The 22,840-nt window shown below is 45.2% G+C and overlaps 1 protein-coding gene across 1 annotated transcript in view; it reads left to right on the forward strand.

Annotated features, from left to right (window-relative positions):
- The window catches only part of LOC138286353 (uncharacterized), a 1,286,679-nt gene that overhangs the window by 611,389 nt on the left and 652,450 nt on the right, over positions 1 to 22,840 (forward strand). The window contains exons 64-65 of the mRNA XM_069226509.1: positions 7,595 to 7,837; positions 22,068 to 22,214. Of these exons, the coding sequence (XP_069082610.1) occupies positions 7,595 to 7,837; positions 22,068 to 22,214 (390 nt within the window). The remainder of the gene's footprint in view (positions 1 to 7,594; positions 7,838 to 22,067; positions 22,215 to 22,840) is intronic.

Consider the following 22,840-nt stretch of genomic DNA (forward strand, 5'->3'; position numbering starts at 1 on the left):
TTGAAAGCATTCCTTCCCTCTCTCAAAGGGAAAGTAGTGCAGGTGTTCACGGGCAACACTACCGCCATGTGGTACTCCAACAAACAAGGTGGGGTAGGGTCCTGGACCCTTTGTCAGGAGGCCCTACGCCTCTGTACATGGCTGGAACATCAGGGCATTACCCTGATGGTTCAACATCTGGCAGGCTCTCTCAGCGCCAGGGCAGACGAACTCAGCCACCAACGCCCTGTTGATCACGAATGGCATCTCCATCCGGAGGTGGCGCAAGGTCTCTTTCTCAAGTGGGGAGAGCCTTGGTTAGATCTGTTCGCCTCCGCAGAGAACGCGCAATGTCAGCTATTTTGCGAGTTGGAGTTTCCAAGGCGGTACTTGCTCGGAGACGCTTTTTGTCGCGAGTGGAACTCCGGCCTCCTTTACGCCTTCCTGTCTATCCCTCTTCTGCCCAGAGTTCTCAAGAAAATCATGTACGACCGGGCCCAAGTTATCTTGGCGACTCCGGACTGGGCTCGAAGAGTGTGGTATACAGAGCTAATGAGCATGTCCATCGATCCTCCACTCAGACTGCCTCTTCGGGCGGATCTTCTGTTGCAGCAGCAGGGGACGTTCCTCCACCCGAACCTGTCCAACCTCTGCCTTCATGCTTGGAGATTGAGCGGCAACAGTTGACGGCATTTGCCCTTCCACCCGAAGTCTGCAATGTTATCTTGGCAGCCAGGCCACGAATAACAGCATTATCTCCGCTTCATTACTTAGAGGAGTCATGGCTGGATGACACAGAGGGCCCCGGAGCGACGTGGAACCCCGGAGAAAGAGCATCCTCCAAAAAACGTGGATCTTTTGTATAAACTTATTTCTGACTGGAGAAACCCCACCATGGGGGTCAGTGGGACACGGTGGGGGGGAACCGGGGGCATCATATACTCCGGGGGCGCCCACAAGCATTTGCAGACTAAGTCTGCGGTCTGATCTGAGCCCCACAAATGAGCCACATCAGACCGCCATGATAATACCATAACGGATATCCAGACGGATACAGGTTTTTCTACATATTTACGAGTTAAGTAGTTTCACATTAGTTGTCAGGGGCGAGGGGGACTTAGTTGGGGGGGAGGGTAGTAGTAAGTTAGTAAAAATGCACACTATAGTTCCATTACAAACACTGCTGCGATAGGCAAATACATCAGATAGCACCACCATAGGGGCTGCACGCTGTAAGCTCGCGGAGCATTGCAGAGGCACATGAACAGGTTCACCCCATAATCCCTCATGGCACCACAAATCAAACGCAACAGCAATCAGTATGACATAGTGACATGGAATATGAGGGGTATGGGCACACTGAGTAAAAGTTCTCGAATCTATGCATGCCTCAAGCAACTGGGAATACACATCGCTATCCTCCAAGAGACACATTTATTGGAGCCAGATCTGCGGGAGCTGCGCGCAAAGTGGGGAGGACAATTGTTAGGCACAACATACTCAGCTTTCGCAAGGGGAGTATTGATATGGATCGCAGGCGGTGTCCCATTCCACTAAACGGCACATAGAATAGACTCGGGGTAGATTCGTGGTGGTGGAAGGTCAGTTAGACGGCAGACAACTTTCTGTAGTTGGCATATACGCCCCAAACGGCGGCGCAGCGGGATTCTTTGCCACACTCATGCCGTCATTGCTAGCAAACCCATCAGCTCCGGCTGTTTGGGGCGGGGACTTTAATAGCATACCGGATGCCACCTTGGATAGATCTAGTGCTCAAGTGAGCCAGATAGTGAGGAGGAACACGACAAGTCCACTGCAACATTGGGCAGGTGACCTTAGACTCTATGATATATGGCGCATAAGGCATCCCTATCAGAGGGAATACTCATTTTATTCAGCCCTGCACAAAACATACACTAGAATAGATATAATATGGGGCACCCAGGACATAGCTGCGCTGGTAAATGGGACAGAATACCTAGCAAAGACACTGTCAGATCACTCACTGTTGAGAGTAACATTAGATTGGGGTAGGAGCCGACAGGGGATTCCCACCTGGCGCTTACAAGTAGACGCTCTCCAAGACCCGGCATTTGCAGATACACTGAACACCACACTACGTCAGTACTGGGAAACAAATGACCTAACTGCAAATTCACGTGCCATGGAGTGGGATGCCCACAAAGCGGTGGTAAGAGGCAGTGTGTCTCCACAAGCTGGGGAGTAAGGCGCACTCTGCATGCCGAAATCGCTAAACTAGAAAAGGAACTAAGAACAGCGGAAATAACAATTTTGCAGGGGGAAACCCCCTATACAGCACTAAAAGCAGCCCGCATAAAATATAACGAAGCAGACAGTAGACTTCGGTGCCACCATTACAATTATCACTTAACGCGACTGCAAACAGAAGGTGACAGGTCGGAGAAAATGTTGGCCTGGCTACTGCGAGAAGATAGACAACACTCCCCCATCGGGGCTATCCGGGTCGACACTCACACTATGGTCACTACACAAGTAGAGATAAATGAAACGTTCAGAGACTACTATGAGAAATTATACACCAAACGCACCTTGTGCACGGCTACACAATTTGAGTCTTTCCTGGGGGGCTCCCTCCTACCGCAATTATCTCAAACAGACAGGGACACACTTGAAGCCCCTCTTACAACAGGGGAAATAGATCTAGCTCTAGCGCAGATGCCCAGGAATAAATCGCCGGGAATAGATGGCCTCCCAATAGAGTATTACACTGCATACTCGTCCCGCCTGAAGCCCCGGCTATTGAAGGTGTTCGAGGAGGCGTGGGCCACTGAACTGCTGCCCCCATCCCAGAGAGAGGCTATGATAGTGGTACTCCGCAAACCGGGGCGTGATCCCACAGATGTAAAATCTTATAGACCACTCTCGCTTTTAAATTTAGACTGTAAAATACTGGGTAAAATACTTGCTAATAGACTCGCTCCCATTATACATACCCTAATCCACGACGACCAAAACGGCTTCATCCCGAAGCGTAACACTTTTTTAATATCCGTAGGCTCCTGAGTGTAATGGGGGACACACCCCCCGACGCATATGACGAAATGGTGCTATCGCTTGATATCGAAAAGGCGTTCGACACGCTGGAGTGGGACTTCCTCTTGGCCACAATGCGGCAGATGGGAATATGTCCTAACTATGCGCGCTGGGTCCGTACATTATACTTAAATCCACGAGCCAGAGTGAAAACGGGTGGAGTGATTTCTGACAGTTTTCCTATCTCCAGGGGTACGAGACAGGGCTGCCCCATCTCGCCATTATTATTTGCTATAGCAATGGAACCACTAGTGTCTAAAGTACGTTCCATGGCAAACAACTGGGGAATAATCAGGAACGCACCTCACCACGTAATCTCGCTATATTCTGATGATGCTCTAATATACACCCGGAAAGGCATGGAGACGCTACCCTCCATAATGATACTTCTAGCCGAGTTGGGAAGGATATCTGGCCTAGCAGTAAACTGGGAAAAGTCGTGTGTTTTCCCATTAGTCAGGTGGCCACCAGGAAGGCAGGAAGAAGCGCCACGCGGGCGCCTGAAATGGTGCTTTGAAACATATAAATACCTCGGGGTTCACATATATCACAGCACAGAGGACCTCAGAGACGGTAATTTGGGGAGAGCACTAGCCTCCATGAAGGGTTCTCTACGCTTCTGGAACAAACTGCCGCTTTCTCCACCAGGCAGGGTGGCGGTCGCAAATATGCTGATTCTGCCCAGGTTGCTATATTATTTTGCGGCCCTGCCAATCAACCTTCCACAAAGCTTTTTTAGTAACCTGAATACAACACTGCTACAGCTCATATGGGGGGGCGGCAGAGCGCGAGTGGCACTATCCACACTGCAGCGCCCGGTGGATTCGGGCTGACTGGGAGCCCCCAATTTTGAACTTTACTATGCGGCAGCACAGCTACAGTGGCTGCAGCTCTGGTTCCACACACCAGCGTCAGCTGAGTCTGTTTGGCTGCAGACTCGTTAAATGGAACCCAACTGTTAACATGGCTGTCAAACAAGCATCCCAAAAGTGAATCTATCAACCCATTGCTCGCCGTGGCACATGCCTGCTGGGGGAAATATGTCCAAAAGGGACGCGGAGCAGTCCCATACACCCCGTATGTCCCGCTGGAATGTCTTCCGGTGCGGTATATGACTGCGTCGCACTCATCCTCGGTATGGTCAGAGGCGGGAATACGGATGGTGTGTGACTGTTTTGAAGACGGTAAACTAATGTCATTTGAAGCCATCCAGGCCCTCACTGCAGTGAACCCTGGTCAATTCTTAGCGTATCACGCCATATGCCACACAATTAAAAAAACATGGGGAGCAGGAGCCCTAGAACCAGAGACTTCTCCCATAATTCACCACATATTACAGGATGATGCCCAAACTAAAGCAATCTCAAGCCTATACAAGATCCTTAGCAAACCCCCAGAGCCCTATTTGGAGAGGTCCAGGGAGAGGTGGAACACTGTCCTCCCTGTCCCGATCCCTCAAGAAGACTGGCCGAAAGTACTGTCTAACGCACGGGGTGTATCAAGGAACCCCAGATTCCGATACACCCAGTTCAATTTTATACACCAAACGTACCTGTCACCGGCCAGGTTAAAGCGTATGTTCCCCGACACGGTCCCGACATGCCCCAGATGCATGGAACCATCGGCCCACTTTTATCACATGGTTTGGGAATGCCCCCGGGTGCAAACAGAATGGAACAAGGTGGTGAAGGAGATTTCAGACTGGACGGGGCTTGTGTTGGCAGTGGACCCCAGATCTTGCTTACTGGGAGTGAGGACAAGAGCAAAAAAACATAGACACTTACACAAGTTTGTAGACTTAGCCTACGTGATGTATAAAAGATTGTTAGCAATGCACTGGAAAGCGTCCAACGCCCCTGACCAGAAATCCTGGCACACCCTCACACTGCGTTGGGCCCCCACAGAGAACATCAGGTGCTTTAAAAATTGGCACGAGATGGTCAATACCATACGGGGTGCGACACCTGGGAAACACTGGTAACCAAACTTGAGACAAAAAACGATGATAAACCTCCATGAAGGGGGCTGTATATCAAACAAGCTGCATTCACCAGAATCCCACCCAGATATAACACAACAGGATGTCTCCGGGACTAGAAATTCGCTGATGGGGTGTATGCTCCCACACCTCTCAACACGGGGCTAACTCGGGCTAGTACATTGACACAGGAGCAGTAGAAAAGGTAATGGGCAAAAATCTGGTATATTCACCGCCTATCCTCACTTAACACATGTTAGAACACCCTTAGCCACCCCAGGGGCTGGGCTCAACAATAGCCGGTGTGCCATAGCAGTCGCACTTGGAGCCTCTTTGCGATGCAGCATAAGCATAATATTCTGAGCAACGCAGCAGGAAATAATACTGAATGTAATTAATGGATCGTTAAGTGTGTAAACGGGGGGGTTTAGTTGTTTATACGTAATATTATTAATCAGATAAATGTGATCCTGCAGCATTTTTGATAAACGCTTGTACTGTGTATCTGCTATATAAAATCAATTAAAAAAAATAAAAAAAATAAAAAAAACCTTGGCAGCCAGGCATCCATCGACTAAATCTGTATACGCCTGTCGTTGGAATACATTTGTGGCATTGTGCACCAACAAATCTGTTGACCCCCTATCTGCCTCTCTTTCAGAGGTTCTTCTATTCATTCTTACTATAGCCCAGTAAGGCTCTGCATTGGGCACCCTTAAGGGGTATGTGTCTGCCATTTCCACCTTTCTTAGGTTTCCTGATCAGCCCTCACTCTTTAAATCTCCTCTTGTGAGTAGGTTCTTGAAGCGGCTCACCCACCTATTTCCTCCCACTCCCTTCATCATGCCTCAGTGGGATCTTAATCTTGTACTTACTTACTTGATGTGAACCCTCTTTGAGCCAATGCATAATTGTCCCTTACGGCTCCTCACATTCAAAACTGTCTTTGTCATTGCCATCACCTCTGCTCGCAGGGTGAGTGAGCTTCAGGCCCTTTCTTCAAAGCCTCCATACTTGTCTGTGCACCCCGACAAAGTGGTGTTATGCACTAGGGCTTCCTTCCTTCCTAAGGTGGTTACACCATTTCATGTAGGCCAGTCCATCACTTTGCCTACCTTCTACGCACCCCCACATCCTTCCCATGAGGAGGAGAGACTCCACCGTCTGGACCCAAAAAGAGCATTGGCGTTCTATCTCAATTGTACTAAAGACTTCCGGCTGGACGATCAACTCTTTGTTGGCTATGTGGGTGCGAAGAAAGGGAAGGCGGTGCAGAAGCGTACCATCTCTCAATGGGTGCTTCTTTGCATCAAAATGTGCTACGGTTTGGCAAAAAAGCAACCTCCTGACGGCTTGTGGGCTCATTCTACCAGGGCCACTGCTGCATCCACTACGTTAGCACATGGAGTTCCTGTCTTGGATATCTGTCAGGGAGCTACGTGGGCGTCCCTGCACATGTTTGCTTAGCATTACTGCCTGGATAGTCAGGTCCGTCGGGACGGCTACTTTGGTCGTTTGGTCCTGCAGGACTTTCTAGTATGATCTTAGTTCGCAGCTCACCACCGAGGATGGCATTGCTTGGGTGTCTATTCTAAGGTAAGGAATCTGCAACTAGAATTCTCTATCAGATGTACAAGTTACTTACCTTTGGTAACGAAATATCTGGTAGAGACATATTCTAGTTGCAGATTCCTTACCGCTCACCCATCCTCCCCGCTTGCGAACTGATTTCTAGGGACAGGGATTCCCCCCTTTCAGGTCCTTAGCTCTGGCGCACCAAACTCAGTGTTCTTAGCGGCTCTACGCTCTGGCGTGGAAAGACATTAAAAGAAACTGACGTCACTGCGCGAGGGCGGCGTCTATGTACTACTCCTGAAGTCATCACAGCGACCACGACGCCTACGACGCCTGCGGAGTCGACCGACGCCACCTACCGACGCGCAAGGGTATTGCTCGAAGAAAAATCTCCAAATCCAGTTTGACGCCTGAGGGAAAATTCTAAGGTAAGGAATCTGCAACTAGAATATGTCTCTACCAGATATTTAGTTACCGAAGGTAAGTAACTTGTACTTTATCCTTTTATAATTTTATGTTCTGTATGGCTCAAAATCATCTTCCCCTGCTGTCATGGACTCCACAGGGGCAGAGTATTGAAGGACAGGAGTAATGAAAGAGCCATATATAAACACGACCTTTCTCCGAGTCAAAAATTTAAACAAAATACCTGTCCTACTTCCACCCACTCCCACCACTCTCTGCACCATCTCCTCCAGATGCCGGGCTCCCTGGTTTCCAGCACTGCTCTGAGAGCCCTGCCAAGTCAGCCCAGAGAGCTCTTATGACACAGCTATTTTAGTTAACAGGTTTTGTTAACAACTGTTGCTACACCATAGCAGTTACTGGATGTAAATTCAGTTATTCACTCTAGCGGCTCTCTATCAGATTCATACATAACAGAACCACAGATTCTTACACGTGTTACCTTTCTTTACTGTCTAACAGAGTATTTCTTTGTTTTTGTCTTTTGTTGATGTCTAATTCACATTATATTCTGCTTTCTAGAATACATTGGAACACTTGTGTCGTTTGACCCGTAACCTGTGGAGTCCCCATGAAAGTGCCCATACCATGCTTTGTGGAGAAGGATGCCCAAAATCCAGTGTCCTGTTGGTTAGACTGGCAGCCCATCTTTGTGGTTTCACTGTGATCCATGTTGGTTTCCCTCCCACAGACGAAAGCAGTGAATGGAAAGCGCATCACTTCAAAACACAGTTGGTCGACAGCTACATAAATGCTGGGTTAAAGGTACTGTATTCTGGATCAAATAATACTTTTTTTGTATTGTATAACTGACAAAAAGGATAAGGACCATGTCAATACTTTTGAAGGTACTTGATAGTACATAGTTTATTAATGCACAATTGTAAGGGATATTTTTAAAATTCTGTATTGACAATGTACATCTTTTGTATTAGTTATTGTATATGTCTGGATTGGCAACTTATAAGTTGAAGGTGTTTTAGGACCTCTGAGGAGGAAGCATATCTATCTATTAGATTTTACTCTCTGAAATTACAACTTACAGGAACGCTCCAAATGAGGCCTTTATTTTTTCGGGTTTTCTGTGATACACCACTTCCTACAATGGCTGAGAGGGGTATAAGATAAGGGGCCATAGTTGCACGTTTTCGAAATGTTTCAATGTTCAATAGTTATGGCTTGGAGATCGATACATACTTTGTATTCACGTTGCTGCTGGGATTCATATGCAAGAGCCGATGTCCGAGTGAGGGCAAGCATCTCTCATAAATCCATTTGGCTTGTTGAAAAATATTTTTCCATACTCTCATATTCAGATGCTGCTTTTTATTAAGTATCAAGGTTATGAATATGTTGAGGATTCCTAAATTGAGAAAATGCAGAAGGTGCTTACCCGTAGCTATAGTTATTCATCGTGAAGAGGCCCCCAGCGCTACCTTCTCGTAATTAGAGATCTCTGAGCCTTAAGAAAATGACCTTCACTTAAGTCATAGATGAATGCTGACTAGGTGTGATGTTTCTTTAACAAGCTAGGCATTTGGTTTATGTTTTACAAACTCCCAAAGTTTATGATTGCTTGTGCAAAAAACAAATGGCTATGATCCACACACACACAGAGTTTTCTCTCCGAGGATAGAAGCATGGGGACCATAGTTTTCCCTGCTTCGCATGCTAGACATAGGCAGGGAAATTCAATGAGTGCCTGCCTACCCAAAATAGGAAAGGGCACCCTAGCTGCCGGGTAGTACTCGTGTTGCCATATTAAGACTTTACAGCTGCCGAGGCAGCTGAGGTTAATCTTACTCTAAATTTCTTTATGGTGATGCTCTCACCAAACTCAGATGGTTGGCCTTGGTCACTTTCCTGCCATTTTGAATAATACCCATAAGACATTGATTTCCATAGACTTCCATGTTAACTATTTCTCACATTTACTTATGATTAAACACATGTTGCCAGTTTTCTTTGAGCTAATTCTAATAGACTACATGTGGATCATATTTACTTCATGGGTTCTTACCATATTGCTTATTTGCATTCTATCCATATTGACAATGTACATCTTTTGTATTAGGTATTGTCTCTGTCTCGATTGGCAGTTTATAAGTTGAAGGTGTTTTAGGGCCTCTGAAGATCAAGCAGATGTATCTATTAGGTTTCACTCAACTTACAGGAACCCTCCAGGCAAGACCTTTTTTCAAGGTTCTGGTGAAACACAACTTCCTACAAAGGCTGAAAAGGGTTTATCTCCCAGTTCGCTGAGCGTTATCGTAGCACAACCAAGTGTATCACTAAGAGTAACTCTAAATTCATATCCATTCTAAAACAAGCAGTTATTGGTGAGTTTAGGCACTCAATAAATCATCATGCATACACCCTGTCTCTCACCCCTGAATTAATACATACATCTATTTGTCCACCTACTAACTCATTCTTCCATTCACCCACTCACTCGTCCACAATAAAAAAGCCAAACAAACTCAAAATTGACATGAGAAGATAACTTTAAAGAATACAATTAGCAAAAACAAAACCTGCTGTCACCTAAAGTGAGCTGGCATATGTTTGCAATTCAGAAATAAGAAAGTATATTACACTGTGCAAAATATCATTCCTAGAAGGCCATTCAGCAAACATCCACCTGGGTGACCATCTTCAAATGCTAAAGTATATAGTGTATCACTATTGTAGTGATCCAAATTGGCTCCAGTGCTTGTAAACATGATGGATTTTTTAGAACAATAAAGCAGTGATACACTCAGTGCAGAAACAGTGACCTCACAGGATACACCAGACTGCAGATGATATGGGTGGCAAGTGGCTCCATTAGACTAAATGGTGAGTTAGCAGTACACTCTTCAAAAAAGAAGAAAGAAAGAACTGAAGGAGGACATATAAAAGAAAAAAAATTAAACCTCAAAGACTGGTCACCGGCCCTGACACTAAAGTACACTCTTTTTCGGGCAGACGTTCAAATGTGTTCAGGAAAAAATTAACACTTACATGGCAATGAAGCCAGTGTCAGAAATGAACCCATTTCCTCATGCCGTATGCTGCTATGAGGAACAGCAGAATCTGAATGACGTTTAAACAGACAGAAGAAGGCTGACGCTAAGACCGTGTATGGATGGATGTCGATGTGGGTTTTTTAAATGTTTTTGTTACAAGGGCTTGCCAGGTGACTACACCTGCAAGGCCATCCTAGGACGGTCTAGCAAGGATTATCACAATGCACATCTTCTACCCCCTGGGTTTGTCAAAGGAAGTAACCAACACCAAAATCATTGCTTACTACTGTCTGTGAAATTCAGTGTAACAAAAATGCCAGTGGACAGGTATGAACATGATGTAATGCCCATCCACCCTTAAAGGTCTATTGGCTTTAACATATGATTTTCACAATAAACGAGTCAGACTACTGCCTTTTTGTCATTTTCCGTAGTAAACAGAATAAACCTTTGACATCTGACATAACTTTCTCTAATCAACCAATTAAGCCTGTATCCTTTATCATTGACTCATCTGACTCATCAGGTTAACCAACTCAGGCCTACTACAGCATGAGCTTTCCTAGAAGAAGTGTCATAAAATTAGAACTATGTACCAAATTACTGTTGGCAAAACAATATACTGCCCCTACGACGAGAGCCTAACAAGGAGTCCCATTGTGCAAATCTTCTACCCCCACATTTTGTCAGCATCTAACCCCTTGCTAATTGTAGCAATATATTAGAATTCCTGTTGCACTATACCAGCCTTTTGGCCTTAACATATGCTTTTAACAGATGCCGGGTCTCTTGCCCTTGTTGTAACTTTTCATGATAAACCGATCAGGCCTACTGTCCTGATCAGTGGTTTGTCACCAGAAACAACTCAGTCCTACCTTGTTGCGCATAAGCTTTCCCATTAGGCAAAAAGTGCAATTCCAGCACTCTTTTTCAGCGGAAGCAGCAACTTTTGCCCTAATCAAAGACAGTACCCAGGAGAACCATCATTTTGGTGAAGCCAAATTGCGTCTCTCAGTAGAGCTTCGTAATATCTTTTTTCTGTTGTTACCATTAGGCCAGGCAACAGTTGCGATTTCAAGCTAGACAACAAAGATAATTTAGGAGTATATTGTGTCAGTTTGTGAGGCCCACCATGCCAATGTTGGGATAATCTTGCTGTATCCTATGTGAAGTCTTTGGCCGGTCTTCCTCCTAATTCTTCCTCCTAATGATGTGAAGTATATAACACTATTCCTCAGTTCCAACACTTTTTACTTGACTGCTTAAAATCGTATGGGCAATTGAAACTCACAGTTTTAGGATCTGAACTTAACAAAGGAAAATATGGATTAGTGGTTTTGCAGTCACCGAAAAATATTGTGATTTGCTCATGGACTGTTTTAGGACAAAATATGCCAAATTAAATCATACTAATAGAATTTCCTAGCACATTTGTATTGTCAATTATTAGCTGCTCCAAGCATAGATGTATGAATTGCTGAGGTACACATGCGATGTATTGCCAAAGACTTGTAATTGTAAAGTTGCCTCTGTCAGAAATACTATTAGTCCGTTCACTTTTGTCTAATTGCTTTAATTGAATTTTAACAGCTTCGTGCAGTTTTTGTATGTAGAATAATGTTTGGAAGCTGCATCAATAAACTGTTTTGATTAACTAACCGAAATAACTTACTGCAGAGAGATGACACATGTTTCATTAATGTCTCTGTATCTAAGCTGTAAATCAAATATGATGTACCTTCAAGGTGCTGAAATATAATAAGTGTTAGTTTTCCAACCTTAAAATGTAATTTTATGGTTGTAGAGCTAAACCGAGCCAGAAATACAACAGGGAAAATGGAACTTAGACGATGACTGGCCTTTGTCCCCGAACACTAGTTTGCCTTTATAACTTAATTGAGGCGCTTTGTCAATGAATTGCATAGCCTCACAGTGACGCTGAATAGTGCGATGATGTACCGGCCAACGATTCCGAGTCTTCATGGACAGATGAGATTTTTCTAGTGACTTAGCAGTGAATCGTAGGAATGGACCTGTTTAAATGTCTGCTTTGATGCACTGTCTGCATTAATCAGGGAATAACTTTTGGAATTGTGGACAGTGAAATGTTAAATATGATGTCGGGTCAGGTCCCAGTCTTTTCATCAATTTATCAGGACGCAGCAGCTCATTTGAAGGCCTTTTATCATAAGGCATAGTCTAAAAAAATGGGGAATATTGCAGCTCATGTGCATATTTACCTATGGGATGTTAGCCTTGGCTATCGTGGGCCAACACAGTTTTTCCTTTGGCGGGTAGATCAATTCCTGCTTAAATGGTTCCAAGTATCCTGTCTCTATTAAAAAATAAAACCTCCTCAAGATGGAACCTCATTACTCACCACCACCATGAGAAAGTTAATTTCTGTTGAATACTTCTAACTGCAGATTCCACGTCTTTACAATAGTCCCAGACCCTGGATCGGGAGAATTTTCAAGCTCCCTGCATAAGGTGGTCCTGTATGACTCCTTATTGTCCTTGCACCTCCCTGGAAGTGATAGAGCTGAGCTGCTTTGGATGGATACTTTAACACGTAGGGTACTTACCTTGTGAGTATCTCAAAGCACCAGACAATCTGGAAACTCAAAAAGAAGTGCTCCTGACCTCCGATAGGTGGCTTCGCACAGAGTTGGTTCTGCTTCAGAAGTGATGAGCAGAGCCTAATATAAGTGCCACCCATGTGTCCTGATGTCTGTTCCTTTCTTTATGTGCTTTAAGGAGTAGATTCAGAGGGCCGCTCCATTTCTTCATACATTGAAGAGATTTGTTTTCTCAATGATTTTTCTCTCAGTCGTGCCTGTGTGTAAGGGAACATGTTACCTCCTAAGACTACAGGGTTTAAACCTTTTAGGAACTGCTGCAATTAGATGTCCATGACAGAATCCCAGGAGGTCTGATTGGGTTGGCACACAACTCCAAGACCTCTGAGTATGGCAGCCAGGTGAATCCAAAAGCCATCTGAGAACAAGAGGCGAAGCCCTGCATGGCAAAACACTGCAGAACTCCATGCAAGTCCTGGTCGAATGTGAGAGTGAGGGTCTGTTCTAGCTCTCAAAGTCATTCCTGTCATAGATCTTCATCGCAGTCGAAGTCTTGAGATAAGTCCAAAAAGAAGAATAACAAGCCCAAGGGTGACCCGGCCCCTTCTTATTACTGTCAATATCCAGAGAAGGTGCAAGGGCGTCACCATGCATCTAAGTCTCGCTCTTGTTCTGCCGAAGAGCTGAGTCCAATCTTGGTCCTGATGCATTCCTAATTTCCTGGCACACTGGCAATGTCACAGCAGATCATATCCTTGAGGGTGGCTATGTTGTACATCTTCTAGCTTGTTCTAGCATGCCTTTGGACCCCAAGGATTCCTAGGAGCCTCCAGTCAGGTTAATGTCAGCAGATCCATTCCCAGCCATCTGTGCCTCTTGAATCTACTTTGGGTTCTGCACCGGCGTCCACTCCTACCCCAGTCTCTTCCATGTCAATGCTAACACCTACTGTGCTGGAGGAGGATCCACAACTTATTGTGATGTCCGACGTAAAGCCAGATTTGTCTCAACTGAGCCTACACCCCATTCCAATGAGGCACAGCCAGTACACAACACTTCTGACTCAGACACAGTACCATTACCGTACAGTAGCACACAGACACTGCACCAACTTTTTGGCTTGGACCAACCAGAGTAAGCTTTGTGGAGTTGATATTTGGGATAATAGTGATAGGTTTGCCCCACCCTATGATGAGGAAAACCGATATGTAGACCTGCAAGATGCCAGTGGACTGGATACCTTGCCCAACACAAGGTTTGGTTTCCTCTCCTGTACCAGCAACTGAAGAAAGAAACGTATTTTGTCACAGTAATCAGGGGACCTGCTGAGGTCCTTGGCCTCCACTTCCACACTATGGAGATAAAACCTAATGTCCTTCAGCCTGGCCAAGCACCAACCAAACCATTTCTGTCCTTCAGTGAGGCTGTCACAGACATGCTCTTGGGCACTTCGGCTAAACCATGCACTGGCCCTCCAGTCATTTGCTAAGTTGCACATCGTCATAGACTAGCTCCAGGTGACACCGATTTTATAATCTAGCATCCAACACCTGAGAGTTTGGTGATGGCGCTATCTACCACCAGAGTGAATGCTAACACCTTTCTGACTAATCCACCAGTCAGAGCCCAAAAGTATTGAAACATTTGGTAACAGAATATTTTTAATGGTCAGTCTTGACTTGAGGTCGGTCAACTCCAGCTGCCTCCTGGGGTGCTACATCCATGCAGTCTGGTACATGGCTGATGAGATCTTACCAACAGTACCAGAAGACTCACAGGCCTCCTGGGCCCAACCGACTGAGGATGGCCAGCTAAGTTTGTTATCTCATCAGGCCTAGACACCACAGCTAGGACTGTGTGGCACTTCAGCACCACATGTGGATGAGGTCCACAGGCTTCTCGTAGGACCTTCAGGCATCAGTAGTAGATGTACCTTTTGCATGCATTTTAATCTCCCTTTCGTACTGCAAAAAAAAACAACCTTCTGTTGTGTGCCTGTAGTGGCACACAAAAGCCGTGAAGGATGCTGGGTTTTCCACTTTCCCTATGGGTGGTAGAGCATCACGTCTGACAGGTGGATCCTTCTAATCTTCCAGTGAGGCTACACCCTCCCATTCCTTTTAGCCTGACATTTCTGCCATCTGCATAAGATCAGCTTTTGGAGGACATGCTGTCTTTTGCATCTGCAGATGTAAACTCTTTGTCCAGAGGAGCCATTGAGAAGCTACAGGACTCAGAAGTGGGGACTGAATGTTATTCTTGCTATTTCCTGGTGCCCAAAAAAGTCAGAGACCTTTGTCCAATCTTGGATCTCAATGCTTTCCTGTTAATGGACAAATTCAAAATGTTTACGCTGGCTCAAGTATTATCTGCCCTGGATTCAGGAGACTATAGGGTGGCATTGGACCTGCCAAGTGCCTATTTTCATATACCTGCCCAGCAAGCCCTGCAGGATCTGTGATTCAAGGTGGGCCACAAGCATTTCCAGTTTGCTGTGCTCCTTTTCAGCCTCACCAGTACCCCTTGGGTGTTTCATAAAGGTAATGATGGTGTTCAGTGACCATCTGCTGAGATAGGTAGTGCCAGTCCTCCCCTACCTCAATGACTGGCTGTTGAAGGCAGGCTCACCACAGTCAGTCCTGGACCACCTCCAGACGACAGGGAACCTCCTTACATTGCTGGGGTTCATGATGAACCTCCCAAAGTCATACCTGAATCCTTTGCTGGAATCAATGATTATTGCTGTGATCCTGCACCCTGCTCATCGACCATGCCAGATGACACATGCGGGCTCTACAGTAGGATCTGAAGTCTCAGTGTACCAAGCACCAGGGCAACCTGCCAGATTCCATCCAGGGTTTGGAGGAGATGGCAAAAGATCTGAAATGGTGGCTAATTGATTGCAATTCGACCTGAGGCATGCCCTCTCTCTGCCCCACCCACAGCTGATGGTGGTGACGGATGCGTCACTACTGTGCTGGGGAGTTTATCTGAGAGAGGTGGAGGTCAGAGGACTCTGGTCTGTGGTGTAGACTCATCCCCACATCAACTTGCTGGAGTCTAGGCCATTTGCATGGCATTGAAAATCTTCCTGCCATCCTTCAAGGGGAGACTGGTTCAGGTTCTCCTAGATGACACCACTGCCATGTGGTATTCCAACAAGAAGGGTGGGGTAGAGTCCTAGTTCATGTGCCAGCCCTGGAACTGGCTGAGTCATCCAGGCATCTTCCTGGTCATGAACTACCTAACAGGATATGTGAATGCAGCGAATGGAGCTTGTAATGCTGAGTGGATGACAAATGGCAGTTGCCCCTGGGAGTAGTGCAGAACATCTTCTAGCAATACAAAACCCCTGGGTCGAACTTGTTGCCACTTCCGAGAACAAGCAGTGTCAAAAGTTTTTAGTATTGGAGTTCCCAAAAGACTCTCGTTCAGAGACGCACTCCACCTAGAGTGGAGCATAGAACTCCTACATGTCCAGGCCTAAGTCGTCTTATTAATGCCAGATCAGGCCAGAAAAGTGGGTACCCTGACGATCTAGGCTTGAGCATCTCTCTTCCCCTTTGGGAGGACCTTCTGTCATAGTAGCAGGGCAGGGTCTTGCACCTGGATCTACAGAACCTGCACCTCAGTGCCTGGTGATTGAGCAAAGACAGTTAATTTCCTTTGTTCTCCTTTCCGAAGTCATTGATGTGATCTTGGTGGCCAGGCACCCTTTCACAAAATCAGTATACACTGGGATAAGTTTGTTGCCTGGTGCGGTGCCCATAGGTGGACCTATTTCAAGCCAAACTTTCAGATGTTTTGTTGTTCATTTTATCTTTGACCCAGCAAGTACTTGCAGTGGTCACTGTTAAAGGTGGCTTGTTTGCCAATTCAAACTTTTTACATTTGCCAGACCAGCCATACTTGTTCACTTAAGTAACGAGATTTCGTAAGTGTTTGCAAAATATGTTTCTGCCAAAAGCTTTTTAGATGACACATTGGGACTTGAACTTGGGTCTCAATTTCCTAATGTGTACCCCCTTTCGAGTCAATGCACAGTTGTCCATTGCAACTCTTGACCTTGAAAACGGTGTTTCTGGTCACAATAACATCAGCACGTTGCGTCAGTGAGCCTCAGGCTTTCTCAGTCCCGCCGCCTTATATCACTTTTTATCCGAACAAACTGGTGTTATGAACTCTAGCTGCATTTCTGTGGTAGGTTGTGATGCCTTTTAATTTCGGACAAGCTACTACTCTCTTGACATACTTTGCTCTGCCATGTCCTTATAAAGAGGAAGAGAGGCTTCAATGCTTGGAGCACTGAGCTGTTACATCATCGTACCAAAGGCTATCGGGTGTGTGTTCAGCTCTTTGTCGAGTTCTTTGGATTAAACAAAGGCAAAGCAGTGCAGAAGTGGACCATACCATGATGGATAGTCCTCTGTAATAAGATCTGCTACGCATTAGCTAAGAAGCAGCCTCCAGAAGGTCTGAGGGCTCATTTCACCAGAGCTGAGGCTATTAGCACTCTGTTGGCATGCAAAGCTTTTGTCCTAGATATCTGTCAGACTGTTATGAGGGCATCAGTGCACATGTTCGCAAAGCAGTATTGGCTAGTCAGACAGGTCTGTCAAGATGTGCATTTTGTTTGTTTGATTCTGCCAGACTTTTGATCTGAGCCATTGACTTGGGAGGCACTGCATTGGTATTTATTCACAAGGTGAGGAATCTGCAAATTAATTGAGTATGCACCAGAAACAGCGTTACCAAAGTTAAATAACTTGTTCATATAGGTGCCACCCCTGCAGGCTGATATAATTTCCTTTTCTCCCATACCCATCCATGCAGTCCTGGAGCTCCACTCTGAACTTTGTTTTTCCGACATCTTCAAAATTTGCAGATTTGCGAGCAAAGAACATGTCTCCCCCAAAACCACAGGATTCAAGCCATGCTGCAACTGCAGGAATCATATGTTGATCATAGACCTGCACAATGTCCATCTCTGGTGCCTGAGCTCTGGTCTAAACATTTTTTTTTATAAGATCTTTTTTATTGAAAAGAAGGTGTGTGTCTACCTTTTCACTCCCCTGCGAGGTCCCTCAGGAGTGGGCCTCGCTTAGTCCGACACTTTTCAATGTTTACATCACTCCTTTTGCCAAACTAATACGTTATTTAGGCTTTACTTTAACCTTTTATGCAAACGACACGCAAATTATTGTCACTTTAGCTAACGATGAGCTAAGCGTAGGCCCCTGATTTTGCGATTATATGTAGGCATTCAACAGCTGGATGGGCAGGAATTGTTTAAAAGACTGAATTGATTATTTTCCGTGCCCAACCTTCTTTTTGGACTCCAATCTGTTGGCCACGGGACATGGGTTCCTTACCTGTACTTGTTAGAAAGGCACGCAATGTCGGGATGCTCACTGATGAGAAATTGAACTACATTGATCAAGTCAATGTGGTGACATCCTCAGCCTTTCTTGTGCTCATAATTCTAAAAAAGATGTTCCCTTATATTCCTGTCCATCTTCAGAAAACCTTGGTTACGTAATTAGTGATGGCCAAGTAGATTATTGTAATGGCCTCTACCTCAATGCTCACCTTTACATTTTGAACAAATTGCGAACTCTCCAGAAAGCGGCAGCTAGGCTCCTGTTAAAGATCCTGAAATACCACTCTGTGTATAGTTCAATTAGGAAACTCCATTGGCTTCCTGTTAAGCAGAGGATTACTTTTAAATCACTTTGCATTGTTCACAAAGCCCTACAGGGCTCTGGCCCTGAATTTCTACAACAGACTCAAATGGTACTCCCTCTGCAGGACTTTACAATTGGCCAATGCTAAACTCATTTTAGTTCCCAGGTTTAGGCCATCACCTTGGGGAGGCAGGAGCTTTTTACTGGGTACTTCAAAAGCCTGGAATGCACTTTCACTGTATATCAAAAGTGCCCCTATCCTTCTAGCCTTCACGAAACAGCTGAATACCTGCCTTTTTAACTCTCTTTGATGCTAGCTCTTTCCTTTGAGTCCACCAATGTCTTATAGCTAACGCTATGACACCTCTGGGTATTCATTGCGCTTTAGAACTTTTTATAACTTAACATATCATAGATGATAAGATCGGTGGTGTAGAGAAAGTCACAACATTACATGGCCAGCAAGGCATACTTCGTCTCCCCCGCCCTACCCGCCCATGCCTGGTCTAAACTTGATGTTGTGTGATAATTTTTACCAACTGGCATGCATTCACATCTTCTTGTAAAAAAGTAAATTATGGGTTTCCTACAGCGGTTACAGCACTAAGTTAGAGGTCTGAAAAGATGAACAAAATATGGCTAAAGTCTAATGAACCCCTTGTAAACTAATTTACCTCTTAAGTGAACGAATACCACCACAAAATAAAATGTGCACTGACACAGTAGTTCACACACAGCATGCTAGCAGCTCCCAATTTCGCTAAAGAACTTTCTACAATTGTAAATGAACTTCAGGAACCTATTATCTGTAATTAAGTGGTTCCTTCCTCCCCATCTTATTGTGAAACAATTAAGTGCCTGTTTTTACTAATAACATTTTGAAAATTTGAACAGTCTTTGAAGGTGAAACCATTTTGTACCCTCAGTGCCTAGACCTGGTTATTCAATGCAACACACGCTGAATTATTCCAATGAAAATGATACCTTTGTTGAACACATTTATATCTATTCCCTATGTTCTGTGAACGGGATCTGCCTTTTTGGATAGATACACTCATGCACTATGGCACATGGCCAGCAATATCTTGCTTGGCCATTCCAGAGGGCCTCAGGGCAGCATTTGCTCAAGCCATCAAAGTTGTGCAGAATGTGGCAAAGTAGGTATAATGTGCTGGCCTACACAGGCGGTGTAGGTCATGCCACTGGGTACCATTGTAGTTCTAAAGCATCACTCTTGGATGCCTGCAACAGTATTTTTGAGGAAAGTCCAGTCAACCATGATAGACATGCCCTTTGATGGCTCTAGACTTTTTGGGGGAGAAGGCTGGCTCGACATTGGAGTGCCTTAAGGACAGCCATTCCACTGCCTGCTCTCTGAGGTTTCTCTTGCTGGCCTCTCAACTTCATCACAAATACAGGTAGTTCAGGGCTTTGCTCAAGGGCCTGGCAGACAAACTGTGACAACACTCTCAGCTAGTTTTTCCCCCACAAATCCCCCTCTACCAGCATAAGTCTTACCAGACAGTGCCACAGTTTTGGTGCAAGAGGTCAGCCTTCTAACGGCCAAGGTTGCCATTGAGAGGGTTCTGGAGGTGGAAATTGGAAAGGGGTGGTATTGTCACTATTACCTCTTACCCAGGAAGTGTGGAGGTCTCAGACCCATTCTAGACCTCTGAATGCCTTCTTAAGGAAAGTCAAATTCAAAATGCTCACACTGGCTCAAATTCTTTCTGCCTTGGACCTAGGAGACTGGATGGTGTCCCTGAACTTGTGCATATTTTAATGTACCTGTGCTGCAGTCCCACAGGTGCTACTTGCGGTTCACGATGGGGGTCAGAACACTTCTGATGTGTCTTTCTACCTGTCAGCCTCACCTCAGCCCCTCAGCTATTCATTAAAGTGATGGTGGTGGTCGCAACCCAAAATTGGAAGGTCGGTGAATATGTAATTTCCTCTACCTCAACAATTGACTGCCCATAGAGGACTTAAAGCAGTCAGTCACAGGCCACCTATAGATCCCCGTTGACCATCTGTTATCCTTGTTTTTTTTCATCGGTGTACTGACCTGACAGCCATACAGAGGATTCCCTTTATTGGGACTATCCTAGACTTGTTTTGCATTCAGTGCCTTTCCATCCCTAGAGCGAGTCTAGGATATTCTGCATATGATCCTGATGTTTCTGCTCAATTCTGGGTCTCAGTGAGGATGATTCTATGGATTTTTGAGTTCCTGGCCTCGCGCATCCTCCTTGCCCTGTGTTTTCTGTGTGGCATGTGGGGGCCCTACAGTGGAACCTTTGGTTTCATGGGCTGAGCACTGGGGGATTCTATTCAACACTGTCCATATCTCAGGCCAGGTCCTTCAGTGGTGGCAAACAGCTATGAATCTGACTTGCAGCAGGCTTTTTTCCTGACTTACAGTAGTGACAGATGCATTATCTCTGGGCTGTGGGGTTACCTTTGGAGAGGTGGAAAACAGGGGTCATTGTCTCCAGTATAGAACCAGCTCCACATCAACATATTGGAGCTTTGAACTATCCAGCAGGCCCTGAAAGCCTTCATACCGACCTTCACAAGAAGGTGCAGGTTTTCACAAACAACATAACAGCCAAGTGGTCCTGCAGCCACCTCACACCTCCAGTGTGAGGTGGCCTTTCACCGTTGAAGGTGGCTGAATCAGCATAGAATTTTTCTGGTGATCAACCACCTGGGGGTCTTTGAATGACAGCACAGGAGGGGCATTTCCTGGATGTATCTTTTCACCACCAGCAGGAAACTACTACATGCTGTAGGCTCATTTGGCCTGTGATGGATCACAGGCCTTTTGCTCACATTCCTACCATTACATTTCATGCCTCATGTTCTGAATAAACTCAGGGAATACCAGTTTCAAGTCATCATGATAGTGCTGAATCGGGCCAGGATACTGTGGCACCCATAACTCTTGAGCCTGAGTGTTTGCCCTCTGGCTTTCCCTTTGAGAGGATCACCTGTCTTAGCAGAAAGGCAGGATCCTGCACCTGAATCCTCACAATCTACACCTTCAAGCATGGAGATTGAATGGTAACAATTGAGCAGTTCTCATTTGTCACCTTAAGTGGTCGTGAAGCTAAATGCTCAACAATAACATCCATTTATTCAGGGCCCTGAGTGAAGTTTGTGACTTGGTGTAGAGACCATCATCATGCTCCCTTACAGGCCAGGAGATGAAGTGCATTCTTGTTTGTTTTGTCGTTAGTCTAGCAAGGCTTTGGAATGGGCATATTTGAAGGTTTCATGTTAGCCCTTTTTGTCCTTTTTATGTTTTTCAGACCAGCCTTTTATCTTCAAATCACCTCTTGTGATGCGATCTCTGAAAGGCTTAATGTATACGTTTCCGAAACTCTTCATAATGCCTCAATTGGACCTTCATTTGGTTTTTATGTGCACACTATTTGAGCCCATGCACAGCTTTTCCTTGTGGCTCCTGGCCAGCAAGAATCTTACTGCATGCTGTGTCAGTGAACTGCATGCGCTAACAGTGCAACTTTGGTATACCTCTTTCTTTACTGACAAATTGGTGCTGAGGATCTGTGCCCTAAAGTTGTATTGCACTTTAATGTGGAACAATCTAGATTAATGTCCTTTCCCCTTCTTATCCGCCGCTGTCCAATCTACCCCTACCCATGTGAACTTTCTGTTCCTCTAAATCTTCTAATTGATGATCTTTGCTGTGTTCCTACAGGGTCAACATACCATTTTCCTACTGACTGAAGAAGAAGCAGATAACACCGCCTTAGTTTACATGAGAGATTTTGTTGTCTCTGGGTCAGTTTCTCATCTCTTTACATCAGAGCAGCAAGCAACCATTGCGAATGCCATGCGGAGTGAAGTAAGTCTTTCCTAACTTTCGTAGATTCGTTTCAGATTCCTACAAATGGAATGTTCTAGTTGTTTGCACATTTCAATTTATTTTAATGTTCGGTGTAAAGTTTCAAGTGAAGTCAAGTGCACATGGCGCAATGATGATCCCCAGTTGTTGTTATGCAGTGCCAAACTAATGCATTATTTGTTCCAAGGTAGGCAGATGTGACATTGTCATTTGTGACTGTGTGAACAAGCGTTATCAAAGCCAGTAGGTCTCTCCTTTGGGACTTATTGGCTTTGCCATTGCCTTTTGTTGGTGCTTTACTACATCACCAAGATACTGGCCAGCATGGCCAAAGAAGAAAAAAAGCAGAAAAAAGCTCAATGGTGTGGCCATAGCGTCTGCGTTATTTTGTAGGCACACTCATGTGTCATGCTGATTGTATGCCTGCAATATAACATGGACAGCATTTGCATCACTAAAGCACTTGTTTATTTAAGGCTAGGGATGACAGCAATTTACTGCCTGTTCTCCCACCACTATATATATATAAACATATATATATATTTATATATGCAATAATAGCAGCAAAAAGAAAAAAAATAGTTCCCAAAAGTTGAGCAGTGAAAGGATAGAAACCAGCCAATCAG

This window comes from Pleurodeles waltl, chromosome 3_2 (assembly GCF_031143425.1).
Source record: "Pleurodeles waltl isolate 20211129_DDA chromosome 3_2, aPleWal1.hap1.20221129, whole genome shotgun sequence".
Taxonomy (NCBI): Eukaryota; Metazoa; Chordata; class Amphibia; order Caudata; family Salamandridae; genus Pleurodeles; species Pleurodeles waltl.